The sequence below is a fragment of the Myxine glutinosa genome, chromosome 3, assembly GCF_964187855.1.
Source record: "Myxine glutinosa chromosome 3, kmMyxGlut1.1, whole genome shotgun sequence".
Taxonomy (NCBI): Eukaryota; Metazoa; Chordata; class Myxini; order Myxiniformes; family Myxinidae; genus Myxine; species Myxine glutinosa.
Window position 1 is genome coordinate 178,384,882 of NC_136263.1, and position 17,500 is coordinate 178,402,381.

General features: G+C 41.9%; 1 protein-coding gene across 9 annotated transcripts in view; it reads left to right on the forward strand.

Annotated features, from left to right (window-relative positions):
* ZMAT4 (zinc finger matrin-type 4) overlaps positions 1-17,500 on the forward strand; it is a 137,517-nt gene that overhangs the window by 37,981 nt on the left and 82,036 nt on the right. For all 9 annotated transcript variants that reach the window (XM_078774769.1, XM_078774764.1, XM_078774766.1 and 6 more), the window contains 2 exons: positions 6,359-6,451; positions 12,262-12,445. In XM_078774769.1, coding sequence (XP_078630895.1) covers positions 6,359-6,451; positions 12,262-12,445 — 277 coding nt within the window. The remainder of the gene's footprint in view (positions 1-6,358; positions 6,452-12,261; positions 12,446-17,500) is intronic.

Consider the following 17,500-nt stretch of genomic DNA (forward strand, 5'->3'; position numbering starts at 1 on the left):
CCTCCTAACCAATCAAATTTGCCATTTTCAACTCTCATCAAAATTTGCCATCTCCAACTCAACATCATAATTTGCCATCACCAATTCATCATCAGTCCCTCCTAGGGAGGGAGAGATGGAATCACTCCAATGTCTCATCCACGTCGTGATGCGTCTCACAAATCCACACAGCGATTCATCTCCTGCAACAAAACAAAGAAAACACAGGTGTGGAGTCATCATCATCACCACAGGTAAGTGGCTGCGTATGGTGCGACAGGTTCATTAATCCTAACTATTTCCTAAATGACTTTAACAACTTTACACTACCCGGGGTCTTTCTCCGGCCAAACCATTGGCCCTCTTACACTATGGGTTCTAAAAACCAATTCCCATTGGCCAACCTGTGGTGCTTTTCAATTTGGGGTCTCACTCCCCCGATTCATCTCCCGGTGCCCTCGCACAATTTCTGGGCTGTGGCGTGTACCTCTCCCAGTGGGTCTACCCACCTGCACACCTCCACCACTGCAGTTGCCCCCGAGCTTACCTGCTCCTCACCCTAACCTAACTACCTGGGGAAGGCCCTCTGGCTCTCTCCCCACTCCGTGCCCTCTCTGGCACTGGCTGCCCGATCCACACCCGGGATCCTCAGGCACCCACTCACAACTCTACCGGCTCCCAGAGCCCACCTGCGGCCTCACCTGGCCGACATCCTCACAGTGGTGGAGTGCCCAACCAACTACACACACTAACAGGCTACACGCCCAGCCATTTCCACAACACTAATGCACCCATTCACAACACCATTCTGCAACCGCACCACAGATGCCAATATCCAACCACAATTTACCTGTACCCTCTACCTAGCACGTACACTACCCGCCCCGGGTACTCGTGAAAGGGGTCCACTCTTCCCCCATCCACACCTTCGCACCATGCACACCACTCCGTACCACTCACTCCAACTCTCTCCACACACCTGTACCTGCACACCTGTGCTCTCACACCTGGTGCCACCTGCACCCTTCTCTCCCCAAGCGCATTCGCGCTGATCCACAACACTCACTACTCATACACTGCTCCACACACCTGTCCAGTTGCACACCTGTGCAATCACACCTGTTCAATTCTCACACACACAGCATCATCTCAGCTAACTACTCCCTTCTGAAACTTGCGCTTCCCAGTCGTCCCTTTAAACTATTGCGCTCCCACGTCATTATCATCCATACTAATCTACCTGCGTCCCCACTACAGGTATCAGTCACTAACTAACCTTAACGTTACCTAAGGTCATCTTCTCTAGATCCCTACACACAATATCCTAACCCACCCGGGCTAGTTTTCACTGCCATACACCCCATAATCTAGTGCTCCTTTGCCCCCATATGGGAAAGGTGGCAGGGATGCCATCCCACCCCATCGGGGGTCTCTCACTACCAATGTTGCACATCCAATTGCAACAAATTAAAATTTGCCAATCACTACCCATCATCTGCCAATCACTACTGCCAATCCCTTGCCAATCATCAAATTTTGTTTTTCTCTAATTTGGGTCCAATACACTAACCTCATCACCCAGTCGACTCACTAATACCTCTCGGTGCGCCAATCCCTGTCCAAAGCCCGGCTTCGTAAAGCCAAGCAATGGATGCTGGTTGTTTTGTGCCAGCGGCTGGATGCGTCCGGCATTCGGGGCAGGGACGGGGGCTTACCCGGGCCGAGATCCCACGCACCACCTCGGCGTGGAGCCATCCAATGTCCCGATCTCGACCTGCCGGCACGTCTCACCAAAAAGTGGTCGCCATGACGACCCTTTCTATCGGGCTGCCAGCTCCGCCTAGTGGAGCACGGACGCAGCCGTTCAAAGCGAGGCCCAGCACGCACCGAGGGCCCGATTCGGCTATAAGTCGTTCTAAACTCTATCCCGTCTAACGTCGATGCTTCACCTGGACGCTTACACCCCGCAGCCCGTTCCTTGCTCACACATCCAGCCGTGCCCATGCTCCTCGTACCTTTCCTTACACACCCAGGTACACCCATTCCACTCACAGCCTTGGTCACACACCTGACCACCGAACACTTTGGCACACATTCGTTGCTCGCACACCTCACCAATACACCGCTTCGCACCCCCTCCTCGGTCACCTCCTCTGTGACAATCACAGGTGTGCTCTCATTCGCACACCCAACCACGTGCCTCACCACCAACTCCAGCGTGCATTCCCACTCACGCTCTACCATTCCAGGTGTGCATCCTTCTATTCCAGGTGTACATCCTCGCTCACCTGTCACAACTAACTCACGCTCCATGTCACTCTCACTACTTCCACCTCCATTCCTGACAGCGCACTCACCCTTACTCTTGACAGCGCACTCTTTCCCCATGCACCTGTCCGTTACACACCTTTCTCGCGCACACTCTCCCGTTACACCCTCTGTAACACTCACCACAGGTGGACACTCTTCCTTACTTCTGACAGCGCACTCTTTCCTCATGCACCTGTCCGTCACACACCTTTCTCGCGCACACTCCTGCGCACACTCTCCCGTCACACCCTCTGTAACACTCACCACACCGCGCTCCCATGTGCTCCCTCGCACACACGCTACGACCGACTCATTCTCGCCAACACCCTCACTCCTTGGCACACACTTTTTCCTCACACACCCCAGAGTCGGACTTTCTCGCACACCAGACCTGTCACACACCTCACCAACGGCCTTTCACGAACACCCGGGTCCATCTCGACCCCCAAGCTTCTTAAATCCCCTGGCGCATCATACGCACGACCATATTGGTCACCACTTACACCGGGTCCTCTTCCTCTTCGCTTCTCCTCCATCACCTGCGAATCCCTCATCCGGTTAATGAGCACATCATCACGATCCAAACACAGACTTTGGACCAATTCTTTTATCTCCTCTTTTATCTCTTTGTTATCCCCTCTCCGTCGCTTCTTAATTTCGCTCATCCCTTCTTCCACTTCTTCTAATTTGTGCTTCACCTCTTTTATTCCCCGGTACGTCTCCTCAAGCTCGTCCTCCAAGGCTACCTTGACCGTTTCCATGTGCGTCCTCACCTGCCGGTCCTTCGTCTCCATTACCTCTACCACCTCGTCCAACCTCGTTGTCAGTCCCTCACGTACCATCTGACATTCCCTCTTCGTCGCTATCAAGTCGTCTTTTAGTTCTTTCTGTGTCACTTTTAACCCTCCTAATACCGCAGTGTTCCTTTGAACCTGCTCCGTTAGTTCTTTTTGTCCCTCCGTCAGCTGTTCCACCTCCTGCGTCAGGACCTCTATGCCCCCCTGTAACTTTACAGTCCCCTTTCTCACCTCCTTCTCCATGTGCTCCTTACAGTGCCTCACCTCCTCGCGCACTCCTCCGACCTCCTCACTCACACCTCTTCTAATCTCCTCTCCCATCACTTGCATCTCCTGCCCAGATGCCACCCTCATCTGCTCCATTTCCTCCCTGTGAGCATCCAGTTTGGTTTCTACCCCCATTCTGACCCCCTCTATCTGCTGCTCCATTTGTTTAACTTCCCTTTCCGCTTGGTCCCTCATGTCCCTCAATTTGCCTTCCATACTGTTTTCTAACCCCTCTAACCCATTTTTCACTCCCTCTATCTGATTCTCCTGGGCAGCCATTCTATTTTCTACCCCCATTAACCCATTTTTCACTTCTTTTATCCCGTTGTCTAACCCCTCAAAATTATTGTCTAACTTCTCACTGGTACCCCTCGCTTCGTCCCTCATTACCCCCATTTGGTTTCCCATTACCCCCATTTGGCCCTCCAATCGCTCACCCTGAGCATCCATCCGGTTTCCCAATTGGTTACTCTGCAGTTTGAGGGACGCCTGCATTTGCGCCATAAATTGCTCCATGAGGACCTGCATCTGGGCCATCCCTCCCACTTGTGCAGCGGGTGCGGCCGCCGTAGCTATGTGCGAGGCGCCATTTCGCGCGTCTGCTACCCCCGCTGTTTCGCTCTCCTCATGTCCCTCATGTCCCTCAATTTGGTCCTGGACCGACCCTGCTTCACTCTCCGCTACCGGACCCCAGCCGTCTTGATCCGCCATAGCGCGACTTTCAAAATTCGAGTTTCGTAACACCAATCCAAATTTTGCTGTTATAATTTCGTCGAGCGCAGTAACCGCGGGACCGCGCTCCGGATCGATTTGGTCGAGCGCCGTACGCGCTCCGGCTCGATTTTCCCTCCCAAAATTTGGGCCTAACTAATTTAGTCCCGGGTCCGAATCTCACTCCTCGACACCAATTGTTACTCTAATAGTACAATTGGTGTTCCAAAATTTGGGCTAAATAAATTTAGTCCCAGGTTCGAATCCAACTCCTGACAACCAATTGTTACAGACGTGGCTTAGATGTTAGTTTACCGAGCGGTTTTGGTATGACCACGTCTGCACAAGTTACCGATTATACTCGACGTTGACGAAGCCGCGCCACGCTGGCTCAATAAGAAAAAGAAGACACCCGGCTGGGTTATAAAATGACGACACCAGGGATACGGTTCTCAAGACCTCCGGAGGAGATTATATTCGTTACGGAAAAGGTTAGATTACAGGGGCTAGAGGTACAACATAGAAAGACAAGCACTTAGACACAATCTTATATTATTCCCCAACAGACGACAGGCAAACGGGACAACGGCTGACTCACACGGGGGTTGATGGAAAGGACAGGCGGGTAGCGATGGCTCCAGGTGCACCTGTGCTCAAAGGTTAGAATCGACCCGGTCCGGTCCAGAGATGCGGGAGGTTTCACAGCGCAGCGCTCAGAGGTGACGTTCTTTCTCAGGCGGGTTCTCTTCCTCTCAGCGGTCGTAGGCAAGGCAACGTTCTTTCTCCAGCTGGGGGCGCATCTCTCTCACATCCGGCGCGGGGCCGCGTATATCCGGCGGGGAGTGACACGCCCTCGGCTCGTTAGCGCCGCCCCAGATGGAATCGGCACGTTGCTTCTCATTGGGTGCGTGCGGGGGGGTTTACCAGGCTCCGCCCTTGACGAGGAGCTGACAAGGAGCCCCTTCGTGGTAACCCCGTGGAGCGCGTGGTCAATGGCGCTAATCGAGCCGGTGTGAGGACGCATCCTCCCCCGCTCCGCCGCCATCTCCTCTGTTGTTGTTGTAATTGTTGGGGAAGAAGATGGAAGGAGGTATGGGAAAGGTCCTAAACTCACTACTGATGCCATATAATCACATTCTGGTGCAACGAAGAGTCATAATTAATGGAGACGAGGCCTTAACTGACATAGAATAAGAATAACTAGGAAGATGTCCGAAAGTTGTCTACGTGTGGTGCGGTGGACCTGGGCACGACATTTAATGGGGGAATAAGGGGAAGGTCGGCTCTACTGATTGTTATTTACATGCAATGGGACTAGGGAATGGGGGATTGGGGAAAGTTGGGGAGTATTGGAGAAAATAGGGGAATATTTACAAGCGGATATGGAGGCCAAATTCCATATTCGCAACAATATATATGTATTTATATATATATATGTATTTATATATATATATATGTATTTATATATATATATGTATTTATATATATATATATGTATTTATATATATATATGTATTTATATATATATATGTATTTATATATATATATGTATTTATATATATATATGTATTTATATATATATATGTATTTATATATATATATGTATTTATATATATATATGTATTTATATATATATATGTATTTATATATATATATATGTATTTATATATATATATGTATTTGTATATATATATGTATTTATATATATATATGTATTTATATATATATATATGTATTTATATATATATATATGTATTTATATATATATATATGTATTTATATATATATATATGTATTTTTTTTTTTTTTTTTTTTTTTTTTGTATATATATGTATATATATATATATATATGTATATATTTGTATATATATTTATATATATTTATATATATATATATGTATTTATATATATATATATGTATTTATATATATATATGTATTTATATATATATATATGTATTTATATATATATATATATGTATATGTATTTATATATATATATATGTGTATTTATATATATATATATGTGTATTTATATATATATGTGTATTTATATATATATATGTGTATTTATATATATATGTGTATTTATATATATATATGTATTTATATATATATATGTATTTATATATATATATGTATTTATATATATATATATATGTATTTATATATATATATGTATATATATATATATATATATATATATTGTGTATAATGACAAACACAGAATTTGACATCAAAACAAATGTGTTTTGGAAACATGCTTGTGTATGTTTTTTTTTGTTTTTTTTACAGAGTCGCAAGCACGCAAACAAAGTTCGCTTGCATGAAATGATGAATTCAGATGAAGGTCCAACCATACCTAAATTGCCAAGTATGACTTCTGCAGTAAGTGTTTCTATATTGTTAACATCCCTCCCTCTGGTTTTGTCATATTTTTAACACTTTAATTTTTTTATTTAACATATATATATACAAATGCTTTGACCTGCAAACTCTCTCTCATGCAATTTCTGCCTTTGCACAACTTGGTAAATGTATTTCTGCACTAAGTACCATTTTTATCTGGCGACAAACGGAATGCTTTTATTATGGTGATGGACGTTTTGACCATTAAGTACATTTGGTGTATGTCTTGGAACACCGAATTATGTGCTTCTGTTTTATTACCTATTTCTTGGAAATCATATAACATATGAATGTAATATTGCGCATTTAAAAACGATACATGGGGTATAGCTTTCAGCAACATTAAATACTGCTGTGTCTGATAAAATCATGGGCTTTCATCTTTTTTGTGTGTGGATCCCTTTCTGCAGAAGTTGGGCCCACAGAGACCCCTTTTCTGAGATTCACTCTCCTAGATTATAAAGTTACGTAATGCATTTGTGTGCTTTTTCTTTCATGATTGAGGCTTGTGGACGAGCAATGTGCTAGATGGTAAAAGAAGCAACAACCTGACAGTGCAGCAACAGGTTGATACAACAAGCAAGGGATTGAGCCAACATTTCATTGATTCACAAGGGAGGAAACACGTTAATTCTCCAAGAGGACTGGATTCGGTGAGGTAGGGTTAATGGGGGTAGAAAATATTGTAGATGGGTGGGAGAGGTGACTTGAGATGCTGGTTCATCACCTGCCTTTGAAGTCCTGGAGGGAAGAGTGGGATTGAACAGCCCCAGCGAGGTGGGTTCCTAATGCAAGGAATAAAAAATATTTTAAAGTGAATGACCAGCTATTGTAAGTATACAGTATTCCATTGAGTCTCTTTCTTCAATCATTCGTCTTTTGTATTTTCAAATGCAGATGAGGCCCAAATACAATTAAACACCAAGTATCCTTTTAATATTTAATATTTTAATATATGAGTACCAGTTCACTGGTAATTCCCTGTTTGTCGTTAAAGGCGGCAAAAAGGGTTGGCGTCAGGAAGGGCATCCGGCCGTAAAACATTGCTTCAAATAGGGGACCGAAAAACAACAACAACCACGGTTCCCGAAAAAGGCCAACCCCCGCTTTGCGAGGAAAAATGGCCTCTAAAGGTGGTTTTTTATCCTTTTAATATTACAATTTCTTTCATGGTTGAGGCAATTGATACCGATGATATAATCTAGCATTTCCAAAGTTGGGAATTATTAAATTTAAAATAGATTACTTATCACTTATTTATTTTGTGATAATTAAGTGATAAGTAATTTAAATTCATTAATTATATTGCTTAGAAAGTGTGATTCCAATGCACGAGTTGCTACTAATGCATTGGAATCACACTTTCCTGGCAATATAATTAATGAGCTTTCTGTGATAAGTGAAAAGTCATTTTAATTTATTAATAATATTGCCAGGAAAAAGTGATTCCAATGCATGATTTTGACTCATGAATTGAATCACTTTCTTTGCAATATTATCATTGAATTAAAATTACTTATCACTTAATTGTAATGCAACAATTATGTGATAGGTAATCTATTAAAAGTTTAATTATTCCCAACTTTAGAAATGCTTGATTATTATCTCAGTTATGAATTGCCGAAGCTAAAGAAAACGTCATCGACACTTTTGGGAGCACTTTTGTGTGTTTTTATTTACTTAGTTAGTTAGTTTTATTTCACTCAGGAGCATGGGGTGATGCATGCTTGTGATGTGACAAAATGAAGTGCATTATTAGTTTTGTTATTCTCTTTTATTTAATATTATGTGGCATTATTTTTCATCGCATATATTGTATGGTGAATAATACCAGATATTTCTTTTCATTAAGCGTAAAATGTTTTTGTAATCTTTTTATGCCCACCCTCCCCCTCCCCCCCCTCCCCCCATGGTGGCCAGAGACATTATGTTTTCGGATTTTCCTAAACCTCGTTTTTCAAAGGCACCAAATGTCCGATTGAGACGAAACTTTCAGGGAAGGAGTGACACCCATGCAGAATGTTTTTCTAATTGTGACATCATAGGTCACGTGGTATTGCAGCCATCTTGGATTAAACACAAATAATTGAAAAATTATTCCTCGGAAACCACTGAATGGAAAAATTTGAAACTTGGCATATTTTAAGTACTCACAATGGGGAACAAAAGCATGATGATACCATCATAGGTGAAGTGGTATATCAGCCAAAAATGTTTTCATCACATTCATTATCCTAAAAATCTGAAATTGCATGCACATGATCTTGACACATCTGTGTTGAAATATTAAATTTATGACATCATATGTCATGTGGTTTGGCAGCCATATTGGATTTAACCTAAAACCTTTAAAAAAAATCATATTCCAAACCATCAAATCGATTGAATCGAAACGTTACGTGTCATTGACTAGGCATGGCGATTAAAAGCTGACCACGAAAACCTCATTGGTCACATGGTGTGGCCGCCATATTGCATTGAAGGACAATATAAAATAATTATATCTCTGAAACCGCTTACCCTATCGATGCGAAATTTTACAAATATCATTTAACCATTGTTGCAAATAATTTGAAAATGATGATGTCGTAGGTCACGTGTTTGGCAGCCACCTTGGATAGAAAAACGAATCTTATCCGATCAACACCAAACTTCACAAACATGATCCCCTACTCAGAGGTGGGCGCGATTCGGAAAATTTTAAGTCCGCTTACCGCTTATCCGCTCCGCCAGCCCGTGTAGTCCGATTCGCTTATCCGCTTCAGCGGCCGAAAATCTTAGTCCGCTTACCGCTTATCCGCTTCGATTCGATTTTTTTAAAGCGCTTCGACGTTTTTAAAGCGATTTTTGACGTTTCTAAAGGGAATTTAATGCTTTTTAAGCCTAAATAGCCATTTCTAACTACTACAAAGACAAACAAAGCTTTTAAGATAAAAAATATACATTTTTATTTAAATAAAATTTATTCAAAATTTATTGAAATAAAGTTTTCCACTCGACTCTACTCTACTCTACAGTTAATTTAAATATAATTTTAATATATGCAAGTTACATTAAAGAAAAATCAATTTGCCCGTCCTTTCTTTGACAAGAGAGTCTACTAGTCAACAGACTAGCAGTCTGTTGACTAGTCCTCGTCTTCCTCCTCCACCTCGTGGGCCTTCTTGAGGATTTGGAGGTTGCCCTTCATGAAGACGAGGGCCTCGAAGTTCGGTGCAGCCAGGGCCGACCTCTTAGGCCTGAGGATGTCCGACCCGTAGCTGAACACGCGCTCGACCGAGGCAGAGCTCGGGAGCGGCGTGTTATGCCTGAGAAATAGAGTTACCCAAGCATCACGGAACTCGAGTGGGAAGAGATTGGGCGAGAGCCGAGTTGTTAGGGTTTCACTTATTATTCACTTAAATAAATATTCACAATTCTAGAGTAACGGCTCAGGCTAACAGCTGATTTGGCGAATCGCGATGCGCTTTAATTTTTCGGTAGTCCGCTTACGCTTATCCGCTTCGGTTTCCGGGGGTTGTTCCGATCCGCTTATCCGCTTCGAAAACGTTAGTCCGCTGCAGCGGATAAGCGGATAAGCGGACTTTCGAAGCGGACCGCCCACCTTTGCCCCTACTCATACATATACAGAGTGTACCTTTTTAAGGTCATATGTCATGTGGTATCAGGCCTGCGGATTTCACGGAAACGATCGTTACCGGTAGCATGTCGGTAACGTGATAGCAAAAACACGGAACCGAAAGTACGTTTCCCATCGCAGAAAGGCAGTGTAAGGCAAAAAGATGTAGTATTTACATTCACGTGTGATTTTCAGTTGACTGCGAGTATCATAAACCTAATAATAAGGGAGAATCAACTAGTATGTACAGTAGTAGTAAGTACAGTGCTATGCTCGACGCGGAGGGGGGGTTCTCAAATTGTGCAGACCGAACAGAGAAGGGGGGTGGGGGGGGGGGGGGTCGATTCGTTGTTGGTTTACATAATAGTTGAAGCATTAACGGTGTCCGTTGTCGTCTTGCGTTACAAATCATGAGACAGAAAATATTGTGAAAGTCAGTTCTAAAAAAATGGAGAATCATCATATAACTTATTTAAATAATAATAAAACTTTATTTCATAAGGGTTTACACAATCAAATTGACAGAATTTGCTCTTCTTTGATAATAAACATCAACCTCAATAATGAACATGCGTTAATTACATTGCATACATGTAAATGACAGGATTTATTATTGGAGGCTACATTTTTAATTTTGTATTACAAATGTTTTGCTTTACAAATTCTAAAGGAAAAAAAATCGTTTCCCATTAGGTTTGGGCACGGAACCGGAATTTTGTTTCCCATCGGTTCCCATAAACTTAAATCACGGAACCGAAAAACAGTTACCGATGAGATATGAAATCCTCAGGCCTGTGGTATGGCAGCCGTATTAGCTTGAAAGCCGATATTTAAAAAAATCCCTTCTCTGAAACCGCTTCACCGATCGATGTGAAACCTGTCATGGCTGGTGAAAATGTGATGCTTGAGAACAACTGAAGGGATTTAAATCAAACTTGGTACAAGTATTAAAATGATGTAATATTGTGGGTGGAGGCATAACAGTTTACGTCGCGAAGCTTCTCATGTCATTGTTTACAAACCAGACAAAGACAAGTCAATTTTTCTGCGCCTAGTGTGTTCGAGTTGTGAAGAAAACGAGCAGACGTGTACTCGTGTTCTGTGTGCATGTCGGTTGGACCAAATGTAGGGATACTGACATTTCTCCATGACAGCTTAAAACTATTATAACGTGAGAAGAATCATGAAGTCGTTAGTCATGCTGCAAAAATAATGAACAACAAATACTTTTTGATTCTAACCCGGATAACACATGTTAGAGAAGAATGAAAACTGGTTAACAATGGGACATGATTTAAGGTTTTTCTTGTACAGTAATATAAATAATGCCACTGCTTTTATTTCTAAAATAACATAAATTTTTGCTTAAGTTATTTCTTTTTATTCCCTCTGCTGCCGAAGAAAGATGGAGGTTAGTTTTCACCTGTTTGTCTGAGTGCAGGATATCCCAAAATCTTAGATAGGTTTGGACAAAATTAGTTGAGCAGGTTCGGTGTGTGACAAAGATTAATTGATTAGACTTTGGTGAATCTTTGGAATCGATTCTCAACTTTTAAGAATCACCCAAGCCTAGTTTTTACAGGGCTGCAAATTTGTGGTTTGACAAAGTTGCATATTAGGTACAAGTGCAAATAGTTTATCAGATACAAGAACTGTAGAAAAGGACATCTACCGAGATCATCATTATTGAAATTGGGTGAAAGTTGTGTTAATTGGAACCCACACAAACGCTGTTGAACTTCTCTGCCGCCGATAGATATCCTCATAACCTCGCAAGGCAAGAACAAGTGTTGAGGTTGAGCAAAATTAATGGGTTCTTGTTGATAGCAATTATTGATTTTTCTCTCGAGCAAATAAGCTATTCATTTGAGGCTATAAGATGGTCAAAAGGAATCTATCCTGCTTCAAATCCAACCATATTCATGAAAGTTTTATTTTAATGCCCCCTCGTATAACCACTTTTTACTTAGATACACATGAAGGAGCAAGATTGATGCGGGTGAAATTTTACTATAGTCGAATGAACGAGCAGCTCGTGACAGTGGAAAATGACACTCCTGAACATTTAAACTTCTTCGCAAATGTCCATACAACTCTACTCGATATTAATGCTACATGTAGTTTAATAGAAAAGGCTCAAATGCATTTATGTTGATGTTTGTCATGCCAGAACGAAGAACTTGCAGATGGTGAAAGCCGGTACAAGTACTGCAAGCTCTGCTGCATGATGTTCAGCTCTCCTGTGGTAGCACAGCAGCATTACCAGGGCAAGGTTCATGCCAAGAGGCTGCAAATGAACGTGGAAATTGCCGCCGTCAAAACAGACGGTTCTTCTGCTTTGATGTCGAAGAATGGTGAGGAAGACGATCGAAGGGAGAAAGAAATCCCTTTTTCTGCCTCACTTCACTCTGTCCTTTATCTACATATGCAATAAACCCGTGTAATCCGTCGTCCCTTCCAATAAGCAAAAAGATTATATCTCTACGAGATAAGTAACATCATCATTAGCTCATCTGGAACGCAGTTCAGGGGAGCTTATGGGATGGCACATCGTCCACCCGTCCAGCCATAAACACTTGCAACTTCTTCTCTGAAACTGCTGATGGGACTGTGACCAAACTTGGCTAAAATGGTATGTGGTATGGCCGTCAAGTTTGTTCACAGCTTTTTAAAAATCGGGTTCCAAAGGGGTCTATCAGGGCTCAAAGTATGTCAAGGTTTGACCCGCCAAAATATACCTACATAGTATTTCGATGAAACTTGACCACAACCTTCATCACCTGTGATGTATCAAAGTTTTTTTCACGGTATTAGAAACATCGGGCCCTGAGGGTGTCTACGGGGGTGAGGAGGGTTGCCCCCGAAAATAGGTATTTGCTTTCTTCTTAGAAACTACACAAACAGTTTTGATGAAACCTTACTACAACCTTCATCACTGATGTACCAAAGTTTTTTCACGACATTAAACAAAATCATGGTCTGCAGGGGTCGAGCCTCCCAAAATATGTATTTGCTTTATTCTCCGAAACTACACACTTTTGATGAATCTTGATTACAACCTTCATCACCCGTGATGTACCAAAGTTTGTTCATGGCATTAGGAAAACCGGGATCTCGGGGTAAACGTGGGCGTTCCCCCCTAAATAGTTTGTCTTATTACGTTTGTATGATTCTACATGCCCCGTCTCCTAGCAACCATTGAAATTGGCTTAAAATACCGTGATGCTGTTTAAAATACATTTATTCAGTGTAGTATACTGCTTTCTTCTACCAGGTGAGCGACCAGGGGTATTGCCCCTATTTACAGTCATGTGAAAAAGTAAGTACACCCCATGTAAATTTTTGACTTTTCCAACATACAGCTATTTGATCTTCATTTCAACAATATTGATAGATAAAGGTGATATAATCTATCTATAATTCCAGTAATCTCTGTGTGTATGTTTGTATGTTTGTATGTTTGTCTGTGACCGCTGTTTCTCGACAACCACGGGTCCGATATACTTGAAACTTGCCAGGTATATTGCTGGGGACCCGAGGATGTGCCTTTTCAAGGTTTCATATTAATCGGAGAAGTAGTTACCGAGCTATGGCGATTTCTTTACCAAACTCCGCAAGCCGTTCGCTTTGGACCAAACCATTTCATGTAAATAGAGGGGGGGGATTGTCACCGTACTCGCAAGCCGTTCGCTTTGGACCAAACCATTTCATGTAAATAGAGGGGGGGGGGGGGATTGTCACCGTACTCGCAAGCCGTTCGCTTTGGACCAAACCATTTCATGTAAATAGAGGGGGGGGATTGCCACCGTACTCGCAAGCCGTTCGCTTTGGCTTTGCGAATGGACCAAACCATTTCATGTAAATAGAGGGGGGGGATATAATTTTAGATATCTATCTATAATTCCAGTAATCTCTGTGTGTGTGTGTATGTGTGTGTGTATGTGTGTGTGTTTGTCTGTGACCGCTGTTTCTCGACAACTACCGGTCCGATATACTTGAAACTTGCCAGGTATATTGCTGGGGACCCGAGGATGTGCCTTTTCAAGGTTTCATATTAATCGGAGAAGTAGTTACCGAGCTATGGCGATTTAGCCGTTCGCCGTTCGCTTTGGCTTTGCGAATGGACCAAACCATTTCATGTGAATAGAGGGGGGGGGGTTCTACCGTACTCGCAAGCCGTTCGCTTTGGCTTTGCGAATGGACCAAACCATTTCATGTAAATAGAGGGGGGGGGGGGGGGTTCTGTGGTCGTTACTGCCACGTGGTTTCAAAGTTTTTTTTTGTTGTTGTTGTTTGCACGCATGTTTTTTTGCACCCACGTACGGGCATGCCCTAGTATATATAGTACGGGCATGCCCTAGTATAACAAATATCATGAAACATTTACATTTTGTAGTCCATTGTATAATTTAAATAAACATAAATGCAAACTTCGCATGTGGAAAAAGTAAGTACACCCCGACATTTATCACTACTTCAAATACCTAAAATTAGAATCAGGTGCACCAGCTCAGGTGCAAATGATTAGAACATCGTTAGAGAGGATCTTGGAGGAACCTGTCTTATTTAAACCTCAGACATTTAGTTTGGTTTGCTCTTTGTTGTTGAAATGTGTGGTGTCACCATGCCTAGATCAAAAGAGCTCTCTGAGGCCTTCAGAAAGAAGGTTATAGATGCCTACGAGTCTGGGAAGGGATTTAAAAAGATCTCCACACAATTTGAAATCAATCATTCAACTGTCCGGAAGATCATCTTCAAGTGGAGAAGATTCCAAACAACTGCCAACTTGTTTAGGCCAAGCCGCCCCAGCAAGTTCAGCCAAAGAGCAGACCGCAAGATGCTGAAAGAAGTCTAAGAACCCCTGAATGTCATCACGAGACCTACAGGTAGCTCTTGCCACTGTTGATGTCAAAGTGCACGAGTCTACCATTAGAAAGAGGCTGCACAAATTTGATCTTCATGGGAGGTGTGTCAGGAGGTTTGCTGTCCAGAAAGAACATCAGGGCAAGACTAAAGTTTGCCAATGAACACCTCGGCAAAGACCAGCACTTCTGGAACAATGTGCTCTGGACAGATGAGTCAAAGGTAGAGCTATTTGGCCACAGTACCAGAAGACATGTTTGGCGAAAACCAAAGGCAGCATTTGACCACAAGAACCTGATACCAACTGCAAATCATGGTGGTGGAAATATTATTTTTTGGGGCAGCTTTGCTGCATCAGGGCCTGGGCAGCTCTCCATCATAGAATCCACTATGAATTCTTCATTGTACCAGAGGGTGCTTGAGGATAATGTGAGGCCATCTGTCGGCAAGTTGAAGCTCAACCGAAGGTGGACATTGCAACATGACAATGACCCTAAACATACCAGTAAATCCACCAAGGAATGGCAGAAAAGAAAGAAATAGAGGGTTCTGGAATGCCAAGTCAAAGCCCGGATCTAAATCCCATCGAGGTGTTGTGGGGGGGTTTGAAACGAGCTGTGCATGCAAGAAACCCCTCAAGCATCGTACAGCTGAAATAATTCTGCATGGAGGAGTGGGCAAAAATTTCTCCCAGTCGATGTCAGAGACTGGTAGAAAGTTATAAGAAATGCCTACTTGAGGTTGTTTCTGCCAAAGGGGGCAATACCACCTATTAGAGTCATGGGTGTACTTACTTTTTCCTCATGGAAATTTGCATTTATGTTTATTTAAATTATACAATGTACTACAAAATGTAAATGTTTCATGATATTTTGTTATATTATATCACCTTTATCTATCAATATTTTTGAAATGAAGATCAAATAGCTCTATGTTGAAATATGTTGAAAAAGTCAAAACTTTACATACTTTACATGGACTCACACCAACACACTTACTTTTTCACATGACTGTATGTTTAGTCAATAAATTTAATCATTTAGTGTTTTGGAAATACAGTAGAGTCTCGTTAAACAGAGATACTTTCTGTGGAACCGTCATGTTAAATTTATTATAGCTCCATAGCTCCACACCCTGTGTCCAAAAAAAAAAAAATTTGACCAGCATCCAGAGCACACAAGCATAACATCACTGTAGCATGCCCACCTACCTTTCCCCATGAGGTCCCAAATAAAGTGATTGTCAAAAAAAAAAAGTTGACATTTCATTTAGTTGCAACCTATAAGTTGCAGTTTCGTCATTGCCATGTTGTGTTTTATTTTATTTTCCCACAATCGCTTAGGGGGCTTTGACGATTTTTTTTATCGAATAAGTTTAATTGCTCATTAAGGCAAAATATATTTCTGTTTCCGGTTATAAGCCACAGAAAATCAGGTCTGTAGGTAGTTTTTTTTTCCCAGGGAACATCTCTCTACAAAGGCAGCCACAAAACCACCATTGTATCTCGTTCAGAAGATGTTTACAGAGGCGGGGGCATATCCATCAACGCATTCGTGGCAAATTTGATTTTCTGGTTTGAAAGTGGAATATCTATAAACATGGTCTCACTAGTTGCCCTTGTGGGAGTTAATTGAACGGTGCATTGTCTTCAATTATGTGAAATGTAATGTGGTTAATAGCCTGCACATACCCACTAAATTCAGTGATGCAGCATGTATTTGTCTCTGGTTTGAGGAGCCCATAGAATGTCAAATGACAATTTTTGCATTTCGGATATAGTCATCTTCAACTTCAACAAACTTGATGGAAAGGGAAGAAATGTCCTGAACAGAGAAATCCAGATCGATAGCAATCCAAATAGGCTTTTTGGGGTTTGTGACGTACAAGGTAAGTTGTCAGGTATGAAGTGAGACTGAATAATTGTTTGTGCACAACATGACAAAGTTCTGAAATTGTCATTGAATCCATCACATTTTTCAATTGTTTTTCTTTCTGCCCTGAAAGCTACATTTAAACTCTATAATCGATGGTAAACGCATCAACGTAGCTGTCATTTTTGAGGTGCTGCCGGTGGCAAAGGGAGTAGGACCAAAACAAAAAGATTAAAAAAATTTAATGGGTGCTTATAAATGAGATTTGGTCAGGTAACCCAGAAGCAGATATTTGTTTTTGCCTTGTATCGGGTTGAAATTTATTCATGCAAACAGGATTGTCCATCAAAAGGGATGTTGCATTCTAATTTGTTTTCTGGATAATGGCACCCTATTTGCATTCAGCTGATTTAAGTCTCATGACAATCCTGTACATTTGAACTTGATGCACTTCATTAATGTTATCACATGTATTGTGTAACCTTATTGCTATTTAGAAGACAGATTGTTTCATGTTGTAAGGTTTGTATGTTATGTACAGAATTTGAGACCACCATCTTCATATCATGGCACCATTTTCCACATATATATATATATATATATATATATTATATATATATATATATATATATATATATGTGGAATATATATATGGTAAATTGCTGCGTGGGGCGA